This window comes from Mirounga angustirostris, unplaced genomic scaffold (assembly GCF_029215605.1).
Source record: "Mirounga angustirostris isolate CCGP_5_RB_7025 unplaced genomic scaffold, mMirAng1.0.hap1 SCAF_1, whole genome shotgun sequence".
NCBI classification, from domain to species: Eukaryota; Metazoa; Chordata; class Mammalia; order Carnivora; family Phocidae; genus Mirounga; species Mirounga angustirostris.
In genome coordinates, this window is record NW_026991709.1 from 195955931 (window position 1) to 195978221 (window position 22291).

The following is a 22291-nucleotide window of genomic DNA, read 5'->3' on the forward strand; positions in this document are numbered from 1 at the left end:
CTAAGCTGAAAGCAGACCCTTAACCGACTGAGCCACCCAGGTGCCCCCAATGTAAAATTTAAAGTGTAAGTGTTAAAATGAATCTAAGTGTAAGTACTAGAAGAAAAGGAATAAGGTGTATAACTTCCATATAAATTAGAAATTATGTTCAGCAAAAAACAAATCTAAAATATGACGAGATCAACAAACTAGAGGTATGTTTTTGCATCACATAAATCTGAGTGTGGACAGTCCAGGCCTGGTGTGGCAGTTCATGGAACTAAGCTACTATGTTCTCATTTGCTCTTCCTCACTATCTTAGGGATGTGAGCCTTGTTCTCATGCTCTCAAAATGGTTACCAGAGTGCTATCATATTTACTTTTCAGGGAAGAAGAGGGTGAAGGTAAAATGACAAAAAGGACCCATTTGCATTCTTACAGAGCTTTCCCAAAAGAACCACCCAGAGACATCTCATTGGCCACTGAGTATCACATGACCACTCCAGCTGCAAGGGAGCCTGAGAAATGTCATTTACTTAAGTGAAATGTTAATGACCCAATGAAATCACAGTTCTGTACGGTGTGGATATGGGTAAGCAACTCACAATTTCTGCTACAATTTCTAAAATAGTAGAAGGGAAAAAACTCACCAACCTCAAAATTCACTGAAAACTCAATCTGACAAAAATAGGAAATGAAAAACAGACCACGAGAAAAAAATGATACATTTAAAGCACAAAATAAGATGGCAGTAAGTCCATACATATTAGGAATCAATAAATGTGAATTAGTGATATCCACCTATAAAAAATGCTCTCCTGGGGTACCTGGGTGACGCAGTCAGTTAAGCGTCTGACTCTTGGTTTTGGCTCAGGTCGTGATCTCAGGGTTGTAAGATCCAGCCCCAAGTTGGGTTCTGTGCTCAGTGGGGAGTCTGCTTGAGACTCTCTCTCTGTCTCTCTTTGCCCCTTCCCTCCCCCACCATCTCTAAAATAAATAAATACATCTTTTCAAATGTTCTCCTACTCCTAAAGCAATAGATCTTGCTTTTGGTAGACATGGAGATGAACTACACAGACTCCCCTTTAAGGAAGAACCTGCCACCTCAGCTCCTGGGAGTCAGATAGCAGCTCTCAGCCCCTTCAGGGACTGATTGCTCCAGCTGCAAAGAGCCTACCTTGCCCCAGAGTCAAGCCCTTCAGGTATCACCTACAATGACTGATCCGAGTGGATGTATAAAGACCTGGCCATTTGGACTCAATGTGGGGCAATTTTGCTGGGCCATTTCAGCAACAGAACTTCCCGTGGTGTCTGCTCTGGGGCTGCCAGCTGAATTGCTGGATTTTCTCCCTCTACCCAATCCTGCTTCCTTCCCTTTCTTCCCATAGGTTTTGATCCCAAGGGCATTCTATAAAAACATCCTGGACACTAAACTCTATCTCCTTTTCTGGAGAATCCAAACTGCAACAGTTGACGCCAGAGGTTGCCTGAGAAAGCAGATAATAAGATGGGGTTCCGAAGTGGGATCTTTCACTTCATCATTGCCTGGCTGGCAATGAGGATCCCAAATACTAGTGGTTAAGTGCAGCACAGATAGCCCCTGGCACAAGGTGGCGGTTTAAATGGTAACCCTTTCAAAGGTGAATGGGATCATTATAGGAGGCAGGAAATGCCCTAGCTGGTGTGACACAGCAGGCATTTGGAAAGAATGGAGGAATTGGGGCCGCTGTCTGGCTCAGTCGGCAGAGCATGTGACTCTTGATCTTGGGGTTGTGAGTTTGAGTCCCACGATGAGTGTAGAGATTACTTAAAAAAATCTTTTAAAAAAGTATTTAAAAAAAAGAAAAAAGAGAAAAGTATGGAGGAATTAACTATAAAGGATTGGATGGCTATTCCTAGGCTTTATGAAGCTCTGAAAAAAGATAACAAAGGCTGAGAACAAGTAACAGGCAATTAAAAGGTAAGTGTACAAGCCAGAGGGCTTTCTTGATGGCATATAAAGAACCCTCTCATCTGTAATAAAGGGCTGAAAAAGCTGAGGGCCAGGCCCAGGACTTAATCATTAGAGTGGCCACCCTCTTAAGAAGGTTAAATTCTCCATCAAGGTAGTGTGCTCTGCCAAAATCAGGGCAGGAGAAACCCTGACACAAGGTATGGGATCATTTGGGTTGATGGCCCCCCAAATCTTGAATTCTCAAATTCCCCTGAACCCTTGAGACTGAAGACATGTGACATTCCTCCTTAACCTCACAGATAGCAATGATGACAGAAAATGGGAAACTGAAGGAGCAAACTACATGGGCAGGTAGCCTCAACTCTTGGGTAACCCACCACCATCCCCTCTCAGCTCATACTCATGTGGGGGGGGGTATAAGGAACCCCTTGGGACCAGCTGACATAAGGAAAATGCCTGAGCCTGATTTATAGCTTGTTAAGCTTAATATATATATGTCATCCCAAAATAACAGCTGAGCTACAGCCTCATTCAAGGGTAGCCTTGAAAGACAGTGAGTGGTGAGGGAAAGTCCTCTCAATGGGCAGAGTTTCAGGCTGTACATCCACTTTGTGTGGTAAGAGAAGTAGCCTGAGATAGAATATATATGGACTTTTCAGCAGTGGTGAATGGCTTCCTGGCCAGTTTCCTGGCAACACAAAGACTGGAACATTGGAGACAAGGAAGTCTGGGCTGGAAGCAGATAGCTGGACATATGGGAGTGTGTACATAGTGAAAATCTTCGAATGGCACCAGGGAACACCCGTCACAGAAAAGAGACTAAACAGTGAAGGAGACAAAATGACTGGGCTGGTTGATGTCAGCCAGCTCCTGTCACTCACTCTAGTACTGGAACAATGGGATCTGGCCATGGAGGCAGAGACGGCGGCAATATATGGACCCAACAGCACAGCTCCAAGTTAGCAAGGCTTATGTAGCTGCGGCTACCGCTGTGTTCAACCCATGGAGCTGCTGTGTGCTTGGCAAGTCAGAATACTCCGCCTCTGTTTCTGATGAAAATTCACAGAACTGATGATAGTTAAGTCAACAACGGCACGTGAAGCTTACCGTTGACATTACTGCTTTGGTAACACGATAGATTAAATATTTTCCATAAAGTACTTATTGGGGAATAATATAATGAGTAACTAAAAGCTAGAAGCCCTTAAATTTTCAAAAACTTTGTAAATTTGTCCAACTCAACCTTTTCTTTTTAGCTTTCTTCCTCATATTTGTACCATGTCAGTTTTATCACATCCTAGCAGATTCCACTTCAAATGGTATTGAATGAGTGGCTTTTCAACTTCTTCAACAAATATTCTCAACTGTATTTGTTTCATGCAGACTATTCTTCAGGCCCTTTCAAACCTGGCACTAACCCCTTCAATGAACAACAGCTGAGCTGTATTGGTAACATCTGCCATCTCATCAAGAGCCAAGGTAAAACCACTTGATATCATTTGCTTTGTTTAAATTGACTGTTGGTTTTGTTCCTAGTGTCTTAAACTCTTGAGCAGCTATTCCCATTGAAAGGCTAGTAGTGTTGTTTATTTTTGTCCCTTTTTCTTTCAGCTGCTGCAATTAAACATGATCTAATTAGCTTACCACTAATAAACACCTTTTCTTGCTTGGCTAACAAATGAGCAATCTGCAAACGAATGTTGCTTGCAGCCTCGTTTTTGTTTTTTACTTTTGTAAAGAAATTCTGCTCTGATTAGATACTCCCTTTAAAATTTCTAAATTTTATGATCATTGCTTTCTTGTGAGTTAGGAGTACTGTGGATTGCTTAGTCTGGTGATGTAGATATATAATACTGTATTCCTTTAGCACAGCTGTAATGCTTTGCTATTGTCTTAAAAATGTGACATTTACAGTCTACTTTCCCCCTTTTCTTGTTTGACATGATGGATATGTATGTATTGGTGATAAAAAAAAGCAAATCACAGTGCAGCGATATGTGTGGCAGTAAAACACTACTTGGTTGTAACAGCACCTCTGCAGTTTGTTGTGTGTTGAGCAACAGTGGGAAGTGATGGGAAGGCCACATACTGTCCCTGTCACAACTACTCATATCTGTCATTACAGTGTAAACATGGCTATAGACAACATTTAAACAAATAAGCGTGGCTGTGTTCCAATATAATTTTATTTATGGACACTGAAATTTGAATTCATATGATTTTCATGTGTCATGAGCTTTTTTTTTTTTTTTTTTTTTTTTTTTAGTTTTTTCGACCACTGAAAATGTAAAAACCATTCTTTGCAGGATGTATAAAAACAGGCAGTGGGGGGCACCTGGGTGGCTCAGTCGGTTAAGTGTCTGCCTTCAGCTCAGGTCATGATCCTGGAGTCTTGGGATCGAGCCCCACGCTGGGCTCCCTGCTCAGTGGAGAGTCTGATTCTCCCTCTACCCCTCACCCTGCTCGTGCTCTCGCTCTCTCACTCTCTCTCAAATACATAAATAAAATCTTAAAACAAAACAAAACAAAACAGGCAGTGGGCTGGATTTAACCTACTGGCGTCCTTTGCTAACCCAAGCCCTGAATCAATGCCCATTATGTGGTGCTGGGTCCCTAATAGGTAGAATGTATATATCTCAGAATCAATGTCTCAGAATCAATGTGGCAGTGGTAATGCATCTGTGAGCACCCCTTCCAGTTATACATGTGGGAATTTGGGCTTTGTGTCCCTGCAGGCTCCATCTGACTGGAGGTTCTAGTTTCTAGGGGGGAAGGCAGTCATCAAGGGTCATAGTAAGAGTCTCATTAAACTTAAACTTATGGCTGAGACTCAGTCACTTCAGAATCCTTTGCCAAGAGACAACCAGGTAATGAAAGGAGTCACCATACTGGCAGGGATAAGTAAGCCTGGTCATCAGGAGAAGGCGAGGGGGCTGCTGCCACACTATGTAGGCAGGGAAGACTATGGATACTGCTTGGGTGATTCATTGGAAGATCTGTTGGTGCTTTGCTGCCCAGGTGTGATGGTAGATCACAATCATGGCCTGAGAAGTATGGTAACTAGAGAATCAGATACCTCAGGGATGAGGGGCTGGATAACTGCTCCCCGTCGTCAAACTTCCTAGAACAGCAGAAATGCTAGTCAAAGGTGAGGGGAATCTAGACAGCGTGGTAGAGGATAGGGGAAAGGAGTGTGTATCTTCTGTACATCCCTCTAGATCCCCACACTGTCTCCACATATGTACTCTACACATTGCAAATGCACTCCTCAGTGACCTCTGGGGCTATGACCCTGAGAAGGAAGCAGGTGCTCACAATGACCACATGGGTCTTCAGAGGCCAGGAGCAGGCAGAAGTGGGGCCCTTCTTGTGCAGTGGTTGTCCCTCACCCATCTCCTGGCTGTGACCTTGAGACTCTCAGGAGAAGAGGAAGGCGGGAGAGGACTTGCGGCCACTCGAGACTGAGATGAAGGCCCTGGCTGGTCCTGGGGGCTTTATGAATTTTCTGGTCTGTATGGGTCCTGCTCTCCCAGAGGCCTGATAACAATATGACCTAGAGTTAGGCCAGACAAAGGAGGTTTAGCCACAATGAAGGAGTTTATTCTGTTCTCCCAATTCTGCTGTCTTCATCAGAGATGATTATTGCTAATTTTTATGTATATCTTCCTATCTTCACCCCCTTTAAAAATAATGCTTTTACAATACATGTGTATAAATATATATTTATATTGAATTCATCTTGACTTGATGATTGCTAATCTGATACACCTTTCTATTTCAGTACATAGCACACTGATTCTGTTCTTTGGAATATCATTGTTTAAATGAACAGAAATCCATTTAATAAATACTAGCCAGGCTTTATTGAGTATCATTATACACTTTTGTGTCAGTGGGTTAGTATTTGTGGTGTTCTTCTTTGTAGCCAGAACTCTGGCCATTCTGGTAGGAAGGAAAGGGCAGGTCTTCTAGGTTTTTCTTAGAAAGGGGCTCAACTGCTGGAAGCCATCCTGGTGCCTGAGTCATAGGTGCCCTTATGACATCATATCTCTTCCCCTTCCTCCACTTCTGCTGCCAGTGTGTGGCTGGAGGAGTCCAGACCTGAGAGTGATGGGACCATCTTGCCCCTAACCATGGGTAATTTAGTAAAGTGCAGACCTGAGGGGGATTTGACCATCCAGCACAAGTCACAGGCATTTAATGTTTTATAAGAGATAGTCAGATCCACCCAAGCTTTCTGGAAGGGCAGTAAATTTCCCATAGATTCCTCTGGATGGGACTCCCCCACCCCCTTTTCATGTCCGAGGTCCCAGGAAATGCCAGGAACCTGTGTGGTTGACTTGACACCTAGTGATGAGGAGAGTACCCTTATGTCTCCAATGTTTTTTTCTCTAAACTCTGATTACTGGACAGCAAATTTTCCAAGTTATAGTCAAAGATGATGAAGTCACATTGGTAGAACAGAGCTTGAAGGAGCAAAGGGGAGAAGGGGAAGTAACTCTGCCCCTGATAATCCCACCCATACCACTCCTACTACCCTCCCCACTCCTCCATGGTTGATGGTTCCAGGCTCTACTATGTTGGGGAGAGCCTTGACTTGTGACATCTCTGACCCTTGGGGTCTAGTGGAATACCCCAAACCAAAAGTCTGTGACCATGTAATTTATTGTCTATAGAGAGATGCTTCAGTGAGTGAAAGGGGTACTTATCAACATTACTCCGGACAACAGGCATAAACCCAGGGTGCCAGGCAAACTGAGCTGAATAGTCACTATACACAGAGCTAGAATGAACACAGATCGACTCCTCCTCGGCTATCCTTTCCCCCCTTTTCCTCCTTAGGCTGAGATGTGGGTCTGGCCAAAATGTGTGGATTGTGCCAAGGAGGTGGGAAAAGAGAATGAACTCAGACTACACAAGTTTGGGAGCTACAAGGTGGGGACTGTGTTTGGGGAATGCAAAGATAGAGCTACAGAAAGATTGGGTCTAGAAGTGTGTGCGTGCATGTGTATCTTTGTACTGATGAATGTGTTAACTGGTGTTTAAGCTCTTAATAAAGTGTATGAGGCAGACGAATCTTTTAATACTTTGGTGAGGCAGAGGGGAGACAGTAGGTTGTTGGTGTAACCTGAAGTCAGAGGTGAGAGGGCAGGAGGAGAAAAGATGCCACTTCTCCAGCAGATGGGAGGAGTCTGAGGGAAGAGACATGGATCTTAGATAAATGGTCAGGTCCAGGTGAAACGAATCTCTTTCACCTCTAGATCATGGTGTTCTTGTTCTAGACTGGCCAACCAGGTCCATGCAAAACTGGGTGACATTGCAAGTGCAGATGGAGACCCTGAGATTCAGAGGGCAAGATGTTGTGTCCATGTCCGTTAATCAGAGAGTGGCTGATGCAGGACACCTACTTGGTCTCCTGGGTCCAGCTCTTGCCCAAAATGGCTCTGCTGAATGTCAGAGAAAGGGATGATTGTTGATAGAGATCAGGGCTTCTTCCTGGCAGATCTTAGGGCTGAAATGCATGAGTTTCTTAAGTGTCCCATTTTCTCTTGCAAGGCCCCCCAAAAAAGATCACCAGGAAAGAGGAAGCGGCCATGTTCATCCAGGCGTGGTGGCGGGGCACCCTGGTACGCCGTACACTGCTGCACGCAGCACTCAGAGCATGTATCATTCAGCGCTGGTGGAAGCAGATGCTGGTGAAGCTGCTGGAGAGGAAGAGGCACCTGGCCCTAGATTTCTACGTGCGGCAAGAATGGGCAGTGGTCAAGCTGCAATCCTGGGTCCGCATGTGGCGCGTACGCCTTCGTTACTGCCGTTTGCTCCACGCTGCCCGCATCATCCAAATCTATTGGCGTTGGCATAATTGCCGTACCCGTGGCTTTATTCAGGGCCACTACCTTTTCAAAGAAAGTCATCTGAATCTTCAACTTGAAATCTCTTTAGGCGCACAGGCTTGTAGAGTGCAACAGTGCATACCCCTTCCAATAAAGGAATGATCAGGTCTGCTATATCTGTGTCCCCAGCTCTCTCCGTCAGATTTCAAAGATGTCATTGAGCTAATGATGGCATCTCATAAATCAGTTCTGAGGAAGTGGCAGGGTTTGTCTGGGGTCTAGCGTGGAGAATTCTGAGAGCCTAGTGCAGGATGAATAGGACCTTTGAACAGATTGATTAGCAATGTCTGCCATGGGTAGGAGAGTTGGGGCTTCAGGGCCTCCAAGTTGACTAACTTCAGGGAGACTCCTTCACGGTGTGGTCCATGTAAATGGTGCCCTCTGTAGTTGTGCAACATGGAGGACTGTGTCATCTTTAAAAAATTGTGGTAAAATATACATAGCATAAAGTTAGTCATTTTAACAACGTTTAAGTAAACAGCTTAGTGGCATTAAGTATATTCATGTTGTGGTGCAAATATCATCACCATCCATCTCCAGAACTTTATTCATCGTGCAAAATTAAAACTCTGTACCCATTAAACAATTACTCTCCATTCTCCCTTTCCCCAGTCCCAGGCAACCACAACTCTTTCTGTCTCCATGAATTTGATCATTGTAAAAACGTAATTTGAGTGGAATGATATGGTGTTATTATTATTATTATTATTATTATTATTATTATTATTATTATTATTATTAGTGACGGGCTTTTTTCATTTAGCATGTCTCCAAGGTTCACCCATGTTGTAGCATGTGTTAGAATTTCCTTCTTTTCTATGGCTGAATAATATTCCACTGTATGTATATACCACATTTTGTTTATCCATTCATCCATGGATAGATACTTTGGTTGCTTCCACCTTTTGGCTATTGTGAATAATACTGCTGTGAAAAATGGGTGTACAAAGATCTCTTTGAGATTCTGCTTTTGATTCTTTTGGATATATACTCAAAAGTGGAATGGCTGGATCATACAGTAATTTTATTTTAAATTTTTGAGCAATTGCCAAGCTGTTTTCCATAGCATCTAGACCATTTTACATTCCCATCAGCAGTGCACAAGGGTTCTAATTTCCCCACATCCTTGCCAACACTTGTTACTCTCTCTCTTTTTTCTTTTCTTTTCTTTTTTTTTTTTTGATAGTAGCCATCCTATGGATGTGGGGTGGTAGCTCCCAGTAGTTTTAATTTGCATTTCCCTAATTAGTAATGTTGAATATCTTTTTATATGCTTATTGATCATTTGTATATTTTCTTTGAAGAAATATTTATTAAATCCTTCGCCCATTTTTGTATCAGTTTTTTTTTGCTTGTTGTTTTTGTTTATAGGTGTTCTTTATATATTCTGGATTTTAATACCTGAACAGATATATGATTTGCAAAGATTTGATCCTAATTTTTTTAAAGATTTTTTTGAGAGAGAGAGCACAGAGGGAGAGTGAGAGGGAGAATCAGACTCCCCACTGAGCAGGGAGCCTGACATGGGGCTCGATCCCAGGACCCTGGGATTATGACCTGAGCTGAAGGCAGATGCTTAACTGACTGAGCCACCCAGGCGCCCCGATCCTATTTTTTAATTACCTTTTCTTCTGTTTTTTTTGTTTTGTTTTGTTTTTTGATGCACAGAAGTTTTTAATTTTGGTATAGTCCAATTTATATCTTTCTTTTGTGGTCTGTGCTTTTGGTGTCATTAAACTAGAAATCATTCCAAATCCAACGTCATGGAGGTTTCCCTTTATGTTTTCTTCTAAGAGTTTTAAAGTTTTAGGTCTTTGATTCATTTTTAGTCAGTTTGTTAATATGGTGTAAGGTAAAGGACCATCTTCTAGACACTTTTGTATGTGGATATTCAAATGTCCCAGTACCACTAGCTGAGAGACTGTCCTTTCCCTATTGAATGATCTTGGCACTCTTGTTGAAGATCATCTGACTATATATATGAAGGTGTATTTCTGGGCTCTCTATTCTATTCCATTGACCTATATGTCAGTCCTTATGCTGGTACTGCATTGTTTAGATACTGTAGCTTTGTAATAAGTTTTGAAATCAGGAAGTGGGAGACCTCCAACTTTGTTCTTTTTCAATATTGTTTTGGCTCTTCAGGGTCCCTTGAGGTTCCATATGAATTTTAAGATGGATTTTTCTCTTTCCGCAAATAACATTTGGATTTTGATAGGGATTGCACTGAATCTGTATATTCCTTTGGGTAATATTGATATCTTAACAATATAGTGTCTAAACCATGTGCATAGGATGTCTTTCAGTTTGTGTTTTTACTTCTTTCAGTAATTCTTTGTAGTTTTCAAAGTATAAGTTTTTCACCTTGGTTAAGTTTATTCCTAGGTATTTTATTCTTTTTGATGTTATTGTAAGTGAAGTTGTTTTCTTTTTTTCCCAATTTTTAAAATTTAAATTCTAGTTAGTTAATATATAGAATATATAGTGTAATATTGGCTTCAGGAGTAGAATTAGTAATTCATCACTTACATGTAATACCCAGTCCTCATCATAATAAATGCCCTTGAAATTGTTTTCTTTCTTTCTTTCTTTCTTTCTTTCTTTCTTTCTTTCTTTCTTTCTTTCTTTCTTTCTTTCTTTCTTTCTTTCTTCCTTTCTTCCTTCCTTTCTTTCTTTCTTTCTTTCTTTCTTTCTTTCTTTCTTTCTTTCTTTCTTTCTTTCTTTCTTCTTTCTTCTTTCCTTCTTTTTTTAGATTTTTATTTATTTATTTGAGAGAGAGCACGAGCAGAGGAGAGGGGCAGAGAGAGGGAGAAACAGACTCCCCACTGAACAGGGAGCCTGATGCGGGGCTTGATCCCAGGACCCCAGGATCATGACCCGAGCTGAAGGCAGATGCTTAACTGACTGAGCCACCCATGCATCCCTCAAAATTATTTTCTTAGTTTTTTTTTTTTGTCTTTTTTTCTGTTAGTGTATAGAAGTGCAACTAATTTTCATGTGTTGACTTTGTATCCTGCTACTTTGCTGAATTCATTTATTAGTTCTAACAGGTTTGTTTTTTTTTTTTTGTATGTTTTTGGTATGGAATCTTAAGGGTTTTCTACATACAAAATCATCTTATCTGAAAACAGATAATTTTACTTCTTCCTTTCCAACTTGGATGCCTTTTATTTCCTTTTCTTGCCTAATTGCTCTGGCTAGGACTTTGAATACTATGCTGAATAGAAATGGTGAAAGTGAGTATCCTCATCTTGTTCCTGATCTTAGAGGAAAAGTTTTCAGTCTTTCCCATTGAGTATTGTATTACCTCTGGACTTTTCATATGTGGACTTTATGATGCTGAGGTGATTTATTTCTATTCTTCATTTGTTGAGTATTTTTTATCATGAAAAAGGGGTTGATTTTGTCAAATGCTTTTTCTGTATCAACTGGGATGCTCATGTGGTTTTCTCCTCCTTCATTCTGTTAATGTGGTATGTTACATTCTTTGGTTTTTGTATGTTGTGCAATCTTTGTATTCTAGGAATATTTCCCACTTGGTCATGATGTATAATCCTTTTTGTGTACTATAGAATTCTGTATATGCTAGTATTGTGTTGAGGATTTTTGCATCAATATTCATCAAGGATATTGGTCTGAAGTTTCATTTTCTTGTAGTTTCTTCATCTGGCTTCGGTATCAGGGCAATCCTGGACTTATAAAATGAGTTAGAAAATGTACCTTCGTTTTTCATTTTTTTGGAAGAGTTTGAGAAGGATTACTATTAATTCTTTAAGTGTTTGGTAGAATTTAGCAATGAAGCCATTGGACCCAGGGCTTTTCTTTGTCAAGAGGTTTTTGATTACTGAATCAATCTCCTCACTAGTTATGTATGTACTCAGATTTTCTATTTCCTTATGATTTAATCTTGGTAGGTTTTGTGTTTTTAAGAATTTGTCTATTTCATCTAGATTATACAATTCATTGACACACAATTATTCACAGCACTCTCTTATAATCCTTTATTTCTGTAGAGTTGGTAGTAATGTCTCCACTTTCATTTCTGATTTTAGTAAGTTGAGTATTTTTTTTTCTCAGTCCATCTAGCTAAAGGTTTGTCAATCTTTTGAGAGAATCTACTTTTGATTTCATTGATTTTCTCTAATGTTTTACTATTCTCTATTTTATCTCTGCTCTAATTTTATTACCCTACTGTTTGCTTTTGGTTTTCTTTGTTCTTTTTCTAGTTCCTTAAGTTATAAAATTAGGTCATTGATTTGAGATCATTCTTCTTTTTTAATGTGGGCAATTACAATTACAGATTTCCCTCTCAGTAGTGTTTGCACTGCATCCCATGTTTTGGTAGGTTGTATTTTCTAATTTACCTTGTAATTTCTTCCTTGACTCATTGGTTGTTTAAGGATGTATTAATTTTTGAATTTTACAGTTTTTCTTATATTATTGATTTCTAACTTCATCCTATTGTGGTCAGAGAAGATGCTTTGCATGATATCCTTTTAAATCTATTGAGACTGGGGTGCCTGGGTGGCTCAGTCATTAAGCGTCTGCCTTCAGCTCAGGTCATGATCCCGGGGGCCTGGGATCGAGTCCTGCATTGGGCTCCCTGCTCGGCGGGAAGCCTGCTTCTCCCTCTCCCACTCCCCCTGCCTTGTGTTCCTGCTCTCACTATCTCTCTCTCTGTCAAATAAATAAATAAAATCTTAAAAAAGAATAAATCTATTGAGACTAGATTTGTGGCCTAATATATGGTCTAATCTGGAGACTGTCCCATGTGCACTTCAGAAGAATCTGTATGCTATTTGTGTTTGGGCAGAGAGTTCTGCATATGTTTGTTAGATCTAGCTAGTTTATTGTGTTGTTCAAGTCTATTTCCTTACATATCTTCCATCTTGTTTGATCCATTATTGTTCTATCCATTGTTGAAATTAAATTCTCCAATTATTTTAAAGAACTGTTTCTTCCTTCAATCTGTCAATTTTCACTTCATGTATTTGACTGTTATTAGGTGTGTAAGTGTTTATTATTATTCTATCTTGCTGTAGTGAACCTTTTAACACATAATGTTCATTTACATTTCTTATAACCTTTTTGATTTAAAGTCTATTTTGTCTGGTATTAGTATAGCCGTCCCTACTCTCTTTTGGTTACTATGTGCATGAAATACCTTTTCCATCCTTTCACTCTCAACCTATTTCTGCCTTTTGATCTAAATTGAATCTCTTGTAAACAGCATATAGTTGGGTCATATCTTTTTTGTGTGTTTTATTGAGATATAATTAACATATATTGAGTCATATTTTTAAAAATCCATTCTGCCAACCTCTGTCTTTTGATTGGGGAGTTTAATCCACGAGAGTCATTACAGATAATGAGGGACTTACTTCTGTCATTTTGTTATTTGTTTTCTATATGTCTTAAAGCTTCTTTGTCCTTTATTTCTTTCTCTACTGCCTTCTTTGTGTTTGATTTTTTGTAGTGAAACTTTTACTTTTCTTGTTTCCTTCGTGTATATTCTAGAGTGATTTTATTTGTGGTTACCATGGGGATTACATTTAACATCCTAAAGTTGTAATACTCTACACTGAATTTGTATCAGGTTAAATACAGGAACATACAAAACTTGCTCCTATATTGCTCTGTCCTCCCCTTTTCAGTTACTGATGTCACAAATTACATTTTTATGCATTGTGTGTCTAAAATTCTAGACTAATAATTTTTTTTAATTTTATTTATTTTAGAGAGAGAGAGCGTGCAAGGGGGGGAAGGGCAGAGGGAGAAGCACACTCCCTGCTGAACAGGGAAACCTGATGCGGGGCTCCATCCCAGGACCCCAGGATCATGACCTGAGCCAAAGGCAGCCAACTTAACTGACTGTGCCACCCAGGCACCCCTAGACTAATAATTTTTTAATGCATTAGTCTCTTAAATCATGTAGAAAACAAAAAAGTGGAGTTACAAACCAAAGTTACAGTAATTTAAAATTAAAATATTATCTATTTATTTTAAAAATTCCAGTACAGTTAACATACGGTGTTATATTAGTTGCAGGTGTACAATATAGTGATTCAACAACTCTACACATTACTCAATGCTTATCATGGTAAATATACTCTTAATCCCCTTCATCTATTTCACCCATCCCCCACCCCTTGACTCCCCCTCTGGTAACCACCAGTTTATTCTCTATATTTAAGAGTCTGTTTTTTGGTTTGTCTCTTTTTTTCTTTGTTCATTTGTTTTGTTTCTTAAATTCCACCTGAGCGAAATTATATAGTATTTGTCTTTCTCTGACATTTCGTTTTGCATTATACTTTTTAGATCCATCCATGTTGTTGCAAATGGCAAGATTTCATGCCTTTTATGGCTAAATAATATTCCATTGTGTATATATACCACATCTTCTTTATCTCTTCATCTGTCGATGGACATTTGGGCTGCTTCCATAATTTGGCTATTGTAAATAATGTTGTAATAAACATAGTGGTGCATATATCCCTTAGAATCAGTGTTTTTGTATTCTTTTTTTCCTCTAGTTTTTGTATTCTTTGGGTAAATACCCAGTAGTGTAATTGCTGGATCATAAGGCAGTTCTATTTTCAACTTTTTGAGGAACCTCCATACTGTTTTCCACAGTGGCTGCACCAGTTTGCATTCCCACCAATAGGGCATGAGGGTTCCTTTTTCTCCACATGCTTGCCAACACTTTTTGTTTCTTGTGTTTTTTTATTTTAGTCATTCTGACATGTGTGAGGTGATATCTCATTATGGTTTTGATTTGCATTTCCCTGATGATGAGTGATATTGAGCATCTCTTCATGTGTCTGTTGGCCATCTGTATGTCTTCTTTGGAGAAATGTCTGTTCATTTCTTCTGCCCATTTTTAAATTGGAGTATTTGGTTTTTGGGTGTTGAGAAAAATAATAATTTGAAGTATTAAAAATAATTGTTTAAAATAATAGCTTTAAAAATTGTCAATGTATTTTCTTTATTTCTTTAAATGGCTGAGTTACATCTAATGTCCTTTCATTTCTTTGTGTGTGTGTTTATTTATTTTTTGTCTTTTTTTTTTTTTTGTCCTTTCATTTCAACTTGCCCTTTAGCATTATCAGGGCAGGTCTAGTGGTAACAAACTCCCTCAGCATTTTTTTTTTTTAATCTGCAAGTGTCTTAATTTCTGTTTTATTTTTAAAGGACAGTTTTTTTTTTAATTTTTTTTTTTAAGATTTTATTTATTTATGTGAGAGAGAGAGAATGAGAGACAGAAAGCATAAGAAGGAGGAAGGTCAGAGGGAGAAGCAGACTCCCCGCCAAGCAGGGAGCCCAATGCGGGACTCGATCCCAGGACTCCAGGATCATGACCTGAGCCGAAGGCAGTCACTTAACCAACTGAGCCACCCAGGCGCCCTAAAGGACAGTTTATTTGGATATTGGATTCTTGGTTGACAGTTTTTTTCCTTCTGCACTTTGAATATAATTGCCTTTTGACCTTCAAGGTTTCCAATGAGAGATATGCTGATGACTTATAGGCAATCCCTTATATGTAATGGATTGCTTCTCTCTTGATGCTTTCAAGATTCTCTCTGTCTTTGTCTTTTGGAAGTTTGATTATAGTGTGCCTTGGCATGGTCTCTTTGAGTTTATCCTGTCTTGGGTTCACTGAGCTTTTTGGGTGTTTATATTCATGCATTTCATCAAATTTGGGAGGTCATTAGTCATAGTCATTATTTCTTCAGTAATCTCTCTGTACTTTTCTCTTTCTCTCTTCTTCCTGGGGCTTCCACAATGCATATGTTGGATGCTTTGGTGGTCTTCCACAGGTCTTTAGGCTATGTTAACTTTTATTCAATCTTTCTTTCTGTTCCTCAGACTCAATAATTTCAATTGTCTTATCTTCAAATTCGCTGATTCTTCTGCCTGCTCAGATCTGCTTTAATCCCTCTAGTGAAATTTTCATTTTGGTTATTGTACTTTTCAATTCTAGATTGCTTTCCCCCCCAGAATTGCTTTTTAAAAATGTTTTCTGTCTTTTGATATTTCCATTTTGTTTTACATATCTTTCTTGGCTTTGTCCATGTCTTCTTTTAGCTCTCTGAGCACTTTTTTTCTTTTCATTTTTTAAAAGATTTTATTTATTTGTCAGAGAGAGAGCACAAGCAGGGGGAGCAGCAGGCAGAGGGGGAAGTAGGCTCCCCACTGAGCAAGGATTCTGATGTGGGATTTGATCCCAGGACCTTGGGATCATGACCTGAGCCAAAAGCAGGCACTTAACCGACTGAGCCACCCAGGGGTCCCCTCTCTGAGCACATTTTAGACAGTTGTTTTAAAGTCTAATTCTAGCAAGCCTGCCATCTTACCTTTCTCAAGGAGTTTCTGTTGATTTAATTTTTTTCCTTTGGTTTGTTTGATTTTTGTTTGTTTTAAGTAGGCCCCATGCCCAGTGGGGAGCCCAATGCAGGGCTTGAACTCACAAGACCTGAGCTGAGATCAAAAGTCGGACACTTAACTGAGTCACCCAGGCACCCCTAATTTTTTCCCTTTGAATAGGCCATAGTTTCCCATTTCTTTGTATGCCTTGTAATTTTTGTTGTTGTCAAATACTAGACATTTGAATCTTATAATGTGGTAATTCTAGTGGTCAGATTTTCACCCTTTCTCTGATTTTGCTAGGTTTGTTGTTGTTGCTGTTGGTTTGTTGTAGGGCATCTCTGTGCTTGGGATTAATCTAAGGTGTAAATTTAAGATCTTCTCTGGTCATTTCTGAGCCCACACCTTTCCCTGGGCATACATGGTGACTCCTTAAATTCCCCTGTCCATGTGTTCTAGGTCTTAAATGTCTGGTTTTGAAAAAGGGATAAAGAGAAAAGTGAAGGGTAAAAATGAACCATATCTTTAAATCCCCTGGAAATAGTTTTGGCTGGAGGGGGAGGGTATTGCAACAATTGTGGTGGGGATTGCAACAATGGCTGCCTGCTTCTGTTTCTGCACTTCTGTGATCACAAGCAGCAATAAGCAATTTGAGCACAGATCCCTGATAGTTAGAGGACAGAATTTTTATTGCTCACCTTGGCTCTTGAAAGCTGAGTACAAATTTTTATGGAACTCATGCATGGTTGCCTACCATGGTGCTGTGGATTGGGGTGAGGGGTCAGGGATGGGTAGTCAGTACTGTGTTAAGAGCTGAAATTGACCAAAATTAACTACAATTTACCATCCAAATTTCTGGAAGTTATAATACTTCAAATAGAGTCCAGAGCTCCAAAATAGCTATATCAGACAGATTCTGCCAATGCAATAGTTGTATAGATGAAGGAGATGGATTCCTGGTCCTTCCTCTGCCATGTTTTCTCTAGCTTTGACTTCATATAAAGGCTTTTGTGTAAACATAAATTGCCATTTTTTCTGGGAATAATACTCAAGAACACAATTTCTGAATTGTATGAGAATTGCATGTTTAGTTATTTAGGAAACTTCAAAACTGTTTTCCAGAGTTGCCATACCGTTTAACATTCCCACCAACAATGTATGAGAGATCCAGTTTCTCCATCTTTTCACCAGCATTTAGTTTTGTCACTATTTTTTGTTTTAGCCATTCTGATGGGTGTGTAGTGACACTTCACTGTGGTTTTAATTTGCATTTACCAAGTGGTTAATTAAGTTGAATATCTTTTCAAGCACTTATTTGCCATCTGTATACTCTCCAGTGAAATGTCTGTTAATGTCTTTTGCTCATTTTCTAGCTGGGTTGTTTCTTTTTTACTGTTTTGATTTGGGAATTAAAAAAAAATATGTATTCTAGCACATGACATCAGCAAGATGGTGGAAAAGGAGGTTACCTGCTCATATTGCCCTTCAGCAGCAATAACTTGGCAGCCACTCATGGATGAAAATACTTTGTGAGAGCTCTGGAATCCAGGTAAGAGATTGTGAAACCCCAGTGGAGTCAAGACCTAGGAGGTCCATTTTGAGAATGTTGGCCCATGTCCAGTGGCTGACTCACCAAACATGGTCCTGTCTACACACCTAGAAACAGCTCTGTGACCCCTGTTTGGCCTTGACCTTACAACCAGCACCATACCTCCAGGAACCTAGGAAGAGTCATGTGTGTTTATGTCTCAGGCAACAGGCCCACAGACATGGGCCCTAGTTGTGACCCTAAGTGGCCTGTGAACCAGCTCTAGCCCCTCTCAGCCACAGCCTGGGAGCCCCTGGAGCAAATCCTGTTAAACTTGGTCTGACCCAAATCCTGAAATGGGGCTCCATGCCCCATGTTGGGCTCCGTGTCCAGTGTGGAGACTACTTAAAAAAATCATTCACAAGATAAAGAAGGTCACTATATAGTGGTAAAGGAGTCAATTCATCAAGAGGATATAACAGTTGTAAATAGATATGTGCAAGAGCCCCTAAATATTTAGAGCAAATCTTTTTTTTTAAAGATTTTATTTATTTATTTTAGAGAGAGAGAGAGACAGATAGTGACAGAGATAGTGAGAGAGAGCACAAGCGGGGAAGAGAGGGAGAAGCAGACTCCTGCTGAGCAGGGAGCCCGACACGGAGCTTGACCCCAGGACCCCGGGATCATGACCCAAGCTGAAGGCAGACACCCAACCGACTGAGCCACCCAGGAGCCCCTAGAGCAAATCTTAACAGAAGTGAAGGGAGAATCAGATAGCAATACAATAAAAGTAGTGGACTTCAAACCCCACTTTCAACAATAGATAGATCATCTAGACAGAAAACCAATAAGGAAATAATGGACTTGAATAATACTATAGACTAAATGGACTTAACAGATATATCCACAACATTCCATCCAATGACACCAGAATAACATTCTTCTCAAGCACACATGGGACATTCTCCAGGATAGATCACATGTTATGTCTCAAAAAAAGTCTTGGAAAATTCAAGAAGATTGAAATCATACCAAGGATCTTTTCTGACCACAATGGCACGAAACTAGAAATCAATAAAAAGAAGAAATTGAAAAATTCACAAGTATTGGAAATTAAACAACACACTTCTGAACAATCAATGGGTCAAAGGAATAAAAATGGAAATCAAAGTATCTTGAGACAAATAAAAATGAAAATACAACATACCAAAATTTATGGGATGCAGCAAAAGCTGTTCTAAGAGGGAAGTTTACAGTGGAAATGTCTACATTAAGAAAAAAAGAAAGATCTCAAATAAACAACCTAACTTTATACCTTAAGGAACTAGAAAAAGAAGAACAAAGGCCAAAGTGAGAAAAAATATTAGAGTAGAAATAAATGAAATAGAGAATAGTATAATAATAGAAAAAAATCAATTAACCTAGAGTTATTTTTTTAAAGATAAACAATTTTTGACACACCTTTAGCTAGACTAACCAAGAAAAAGAGAGGATTCAAATAAATAAAATTATTAAAGAGTGTATATTACAACTGACACCACAGAAAATCAGAGGATTGTAAGAGATTACTATGAACAGTTACACACAAACTAATTGGATAACCTAGAAGAAATGGGTAAGTTCCTAGAAACATACAACCTACTAGACTGAATCATGATGACATAGAAAATCTGAACAGATAAATAATGAGTAAGGAAATTGAAGCAGTAATTTAAAAAAATCTCCCAAAAAAGAAAAGCCAAAACCATATACTTGATGAAATCATATACTTGAAGGGTGAATTCTACCAACCATTTAAAGCCAATTCTTCTCAAATGTTTCCAGTCATTGCCAATACCAATGTCAAGGAGTTTTTCTCCTATGCTTTCTTCTTGAAGTTTACAGTTTCAGGTCTTATGTTTAGGTCTTTAATCTATTTTGAGTTTATTTTTGTATATGGTGAAGATAAAAGTCCAATTTCATTCTTTTGCATGTGGATATCCAGTTTTCCCATCTTTTATTGAAGAGACCATTCTTTACTCATTGTGTATTCCTGGCTCCCTTGTCAAACTTTGGCCATACATGTATGGGTTTATTATTGGGCTCTCTATTCTGTCCCATCAGTCTGTGTGTCTGTTTTTATGTCAGTAAGTACTATAGCTTTGTAATACGAGTTGAAACCAGGAAGTGTGATGCCTCCAGTTTTGTTCTTTTTTTTTTTTCTCAAGATTACATTGGCTATTCAGGATTATTTGTGGCTAGATACAAATTTTAAAATTGTTTTTTCGATTTCTGTGAAAAATGCCATTGGAATTATGATAGGGATTGCACTGACTCTGTAGATCACTTTGTGTAATGTGGACATTTTAACAATATTAACTCTTCTTAACCATGAACATGGCATATGTTTCCATTTATTTGTCTCTCCTTCGGTTTCTTTCATCAGGAAGGTGAATCAGGCCTGCTTCCACCCGCAAATGAGAAATTGGTGGGTTCTGCTGCTACCACTTCTGAGGACAACTTGGGCACTGCAGCTGGCTAATGTGGGTTGTGGAGAGGGTAGATAAGCCTGGGTTCCACTACTACTGCTATGGGCAGATCATGCCTGCTGCTACCAGTGGTTATGGAGCATGGGATGGATTGACCTATCTGGGTACTAGTGTCACTACTGCAGTCAGTTTAGCCTGTTGTTGCCATTAGGTATGGGTCTCCCTGCATAGTTTCTTCTGGGCTATAGAGAGCAGGTTTTCTTGTTTCTGTTTTGTTTTTCCTATACCTGTAAGTGGTTCTGGATTGCAGACATTTCTGGTGTCCAGTCTGAGATATATGATAGACAAAAAGATAACCAAGGGAATTCATCATGGTGTACATTTTAAAACCTTGAGGTTCCTAGCTTATCCACTTTCTTCTTTCCACATTCCAGAGTCATTTTATGATTGTCTATTGAATTATTTTCAGACTATTTAGTTTCTATGTAGAGGGGAGAAGAAAGGAAAAGTGAGTTGAAACCATCTTGTGCCAGAATGGGAAGCTCCTAGATCTAGGTTTTTAACCAAATAAATAAAATAAAGTGCAAAACTTAGATTCATACAAAAAAGTACACAAGTATACATAGCATATTCATTTGTAATCACCAAAAACTGCAAACAACTCCAAGATCCTTCAACTGCCAACCAAGAATACTATGCCTAGCAATGATGTCCTTTTAACATCCATACAGTGGATTGCTACTCAGCAATAAAAAAAAATGAATCCCTACAACACCATATAGAATTCTCAAATGCATTATGCTAAGTGAAAGAAACCAGATTCAAAAGGCAACAAACTATTATTCATTCTATATGAAATTCTCATAAAGGTAAAATAATAGAGACAGAGTACAGATCAGTGGTTGCTAGGGTCTGGTGGTGGAGTAGTGGTTGACTTCAAAAGGGCACAGGGGAATTATGCTTTATGTATTTTGAGGCTCAGTTATTGGGTGCATATACATAGTCTATGGTATTAAAGAATTATTGTGAATGTTGAAAGAAGTAATAATATTGAGGTTATATTTTTTTTACAAAGTTCTCATTTATTAAATATATATTAAAGTATTTATGGATTAAATGGTGGGATTTTTGTAGTTTGCCTTTTTTACAAAATTATGTATTCCAATAAGGAGGAAGTAGTTAACTTTGTAGCCTGATGTAGAGAGGATGCATAAGGTAAAAACAGAAATAGTCATTGGATTTGGCCAGTTGGAATATTGGTAATGTTGATCAGTGCAGTCTCTGTGGAGTGAGAGTGATAGAGCCTGACTGGAATGGGTTGAAGAGGAAATGGTAGAAAGAGAAGTGGAAACAGCAACAACATGTTTTGCTATGAAGAGAAACAAAAATCTGGAACAGAAATTGATCAAGGGCATATATTGTTAAAGATGGAAGGGTAGACACTGATAATTTGGATAGTGGGGTTTGAATGCAGGATCAAATACCTTGAGATGGTAGCAGGGTAGTGGAGGGATTGGGCTTTGATGGAATCAAAGACCATTTATTTAAACTGAAGGGAAGGCAGCAATGATGGTCCAGATGGAGCTGGGTTGGATAATGTGGTGGTAGGAAGATGGGGGTCCAGTCTGCTCCCATTTCTTCAGTTAAATGTATGGTGACATCACCAACTTCAAGGGGAGAAAAAATAAAATTGGACATTTGGAAAGGAGGTGATATGGATATTCAACTCAGAAAATGGAAATGCAAGCATATCAGAGAAATGTATTGGGGAATTTGTCCAGTAGAGATCTGCAGTCATGAATATAAACTGAGACCATGCCTCAGGGTTGTTTATTTTGCTCCAGCCATGCTCGCTTTTCTGTAGGTACAGAGCAGGTAGATGGTTGAGTTCACCCCATGCATGTTTGCACAGAGACGGCTAAGAGAAGTCAAGTTGTGCAGGGCAGAGATTACAATGATTAACCATAGAATCTAAACTGGGAAAAGAAAGATGCAAGGACATGACAGGGATGGTGACTGTAAAAACTAAAAAGGTAGGGTCAATAGATTAGAAGACCTCATCTGAAGAAACATTCTATTGAGAGTATTTAAAAGGTGAACTGGA

At 39.2% G+C, this 22291-nt stretch overlaps 1 protein-coding gene across 2 annotated transcripts; it reads left to right on the forward strand.

Moving 5' to 3' along the window:
• Window positions 1–401: 401 nt before the first annotated feature.
• LOC123834781 (IQ domain-containing protein F5-like) lies at window positions 402–20359 on the forward strand. 2 transcript variants are annotated; one of them, XR_010406871.1, is made up of 4 exons: window positions 402–571; window positions 3317–3412; window positions 17624–17740; window positions 20145–20359. XR_010406871.1 is itself a non-coding variant. In XM_064576483.1 (3 exons), the coding sequence occupies exons 1-3, from the start codon at window positions 568–570 to the stop codon at window positions 7927–7929; spliced, it is 540 nt and encodes a 179-aa protein (XP_064432553.1). In that variant the 5' UTR covers window positions 402–567. The 2 variants fall into 2 exon arrangements, 1 of the variants encoding a protein (XP_064432553.1); XM_064576483.1 differs by lacking the exons at window positions 17624–17740; window positions 20145–20359 and adding an exon at window positions 7490–7929.
• Window positions 20360–22291: the final 1932 nt, after the last annotated feature.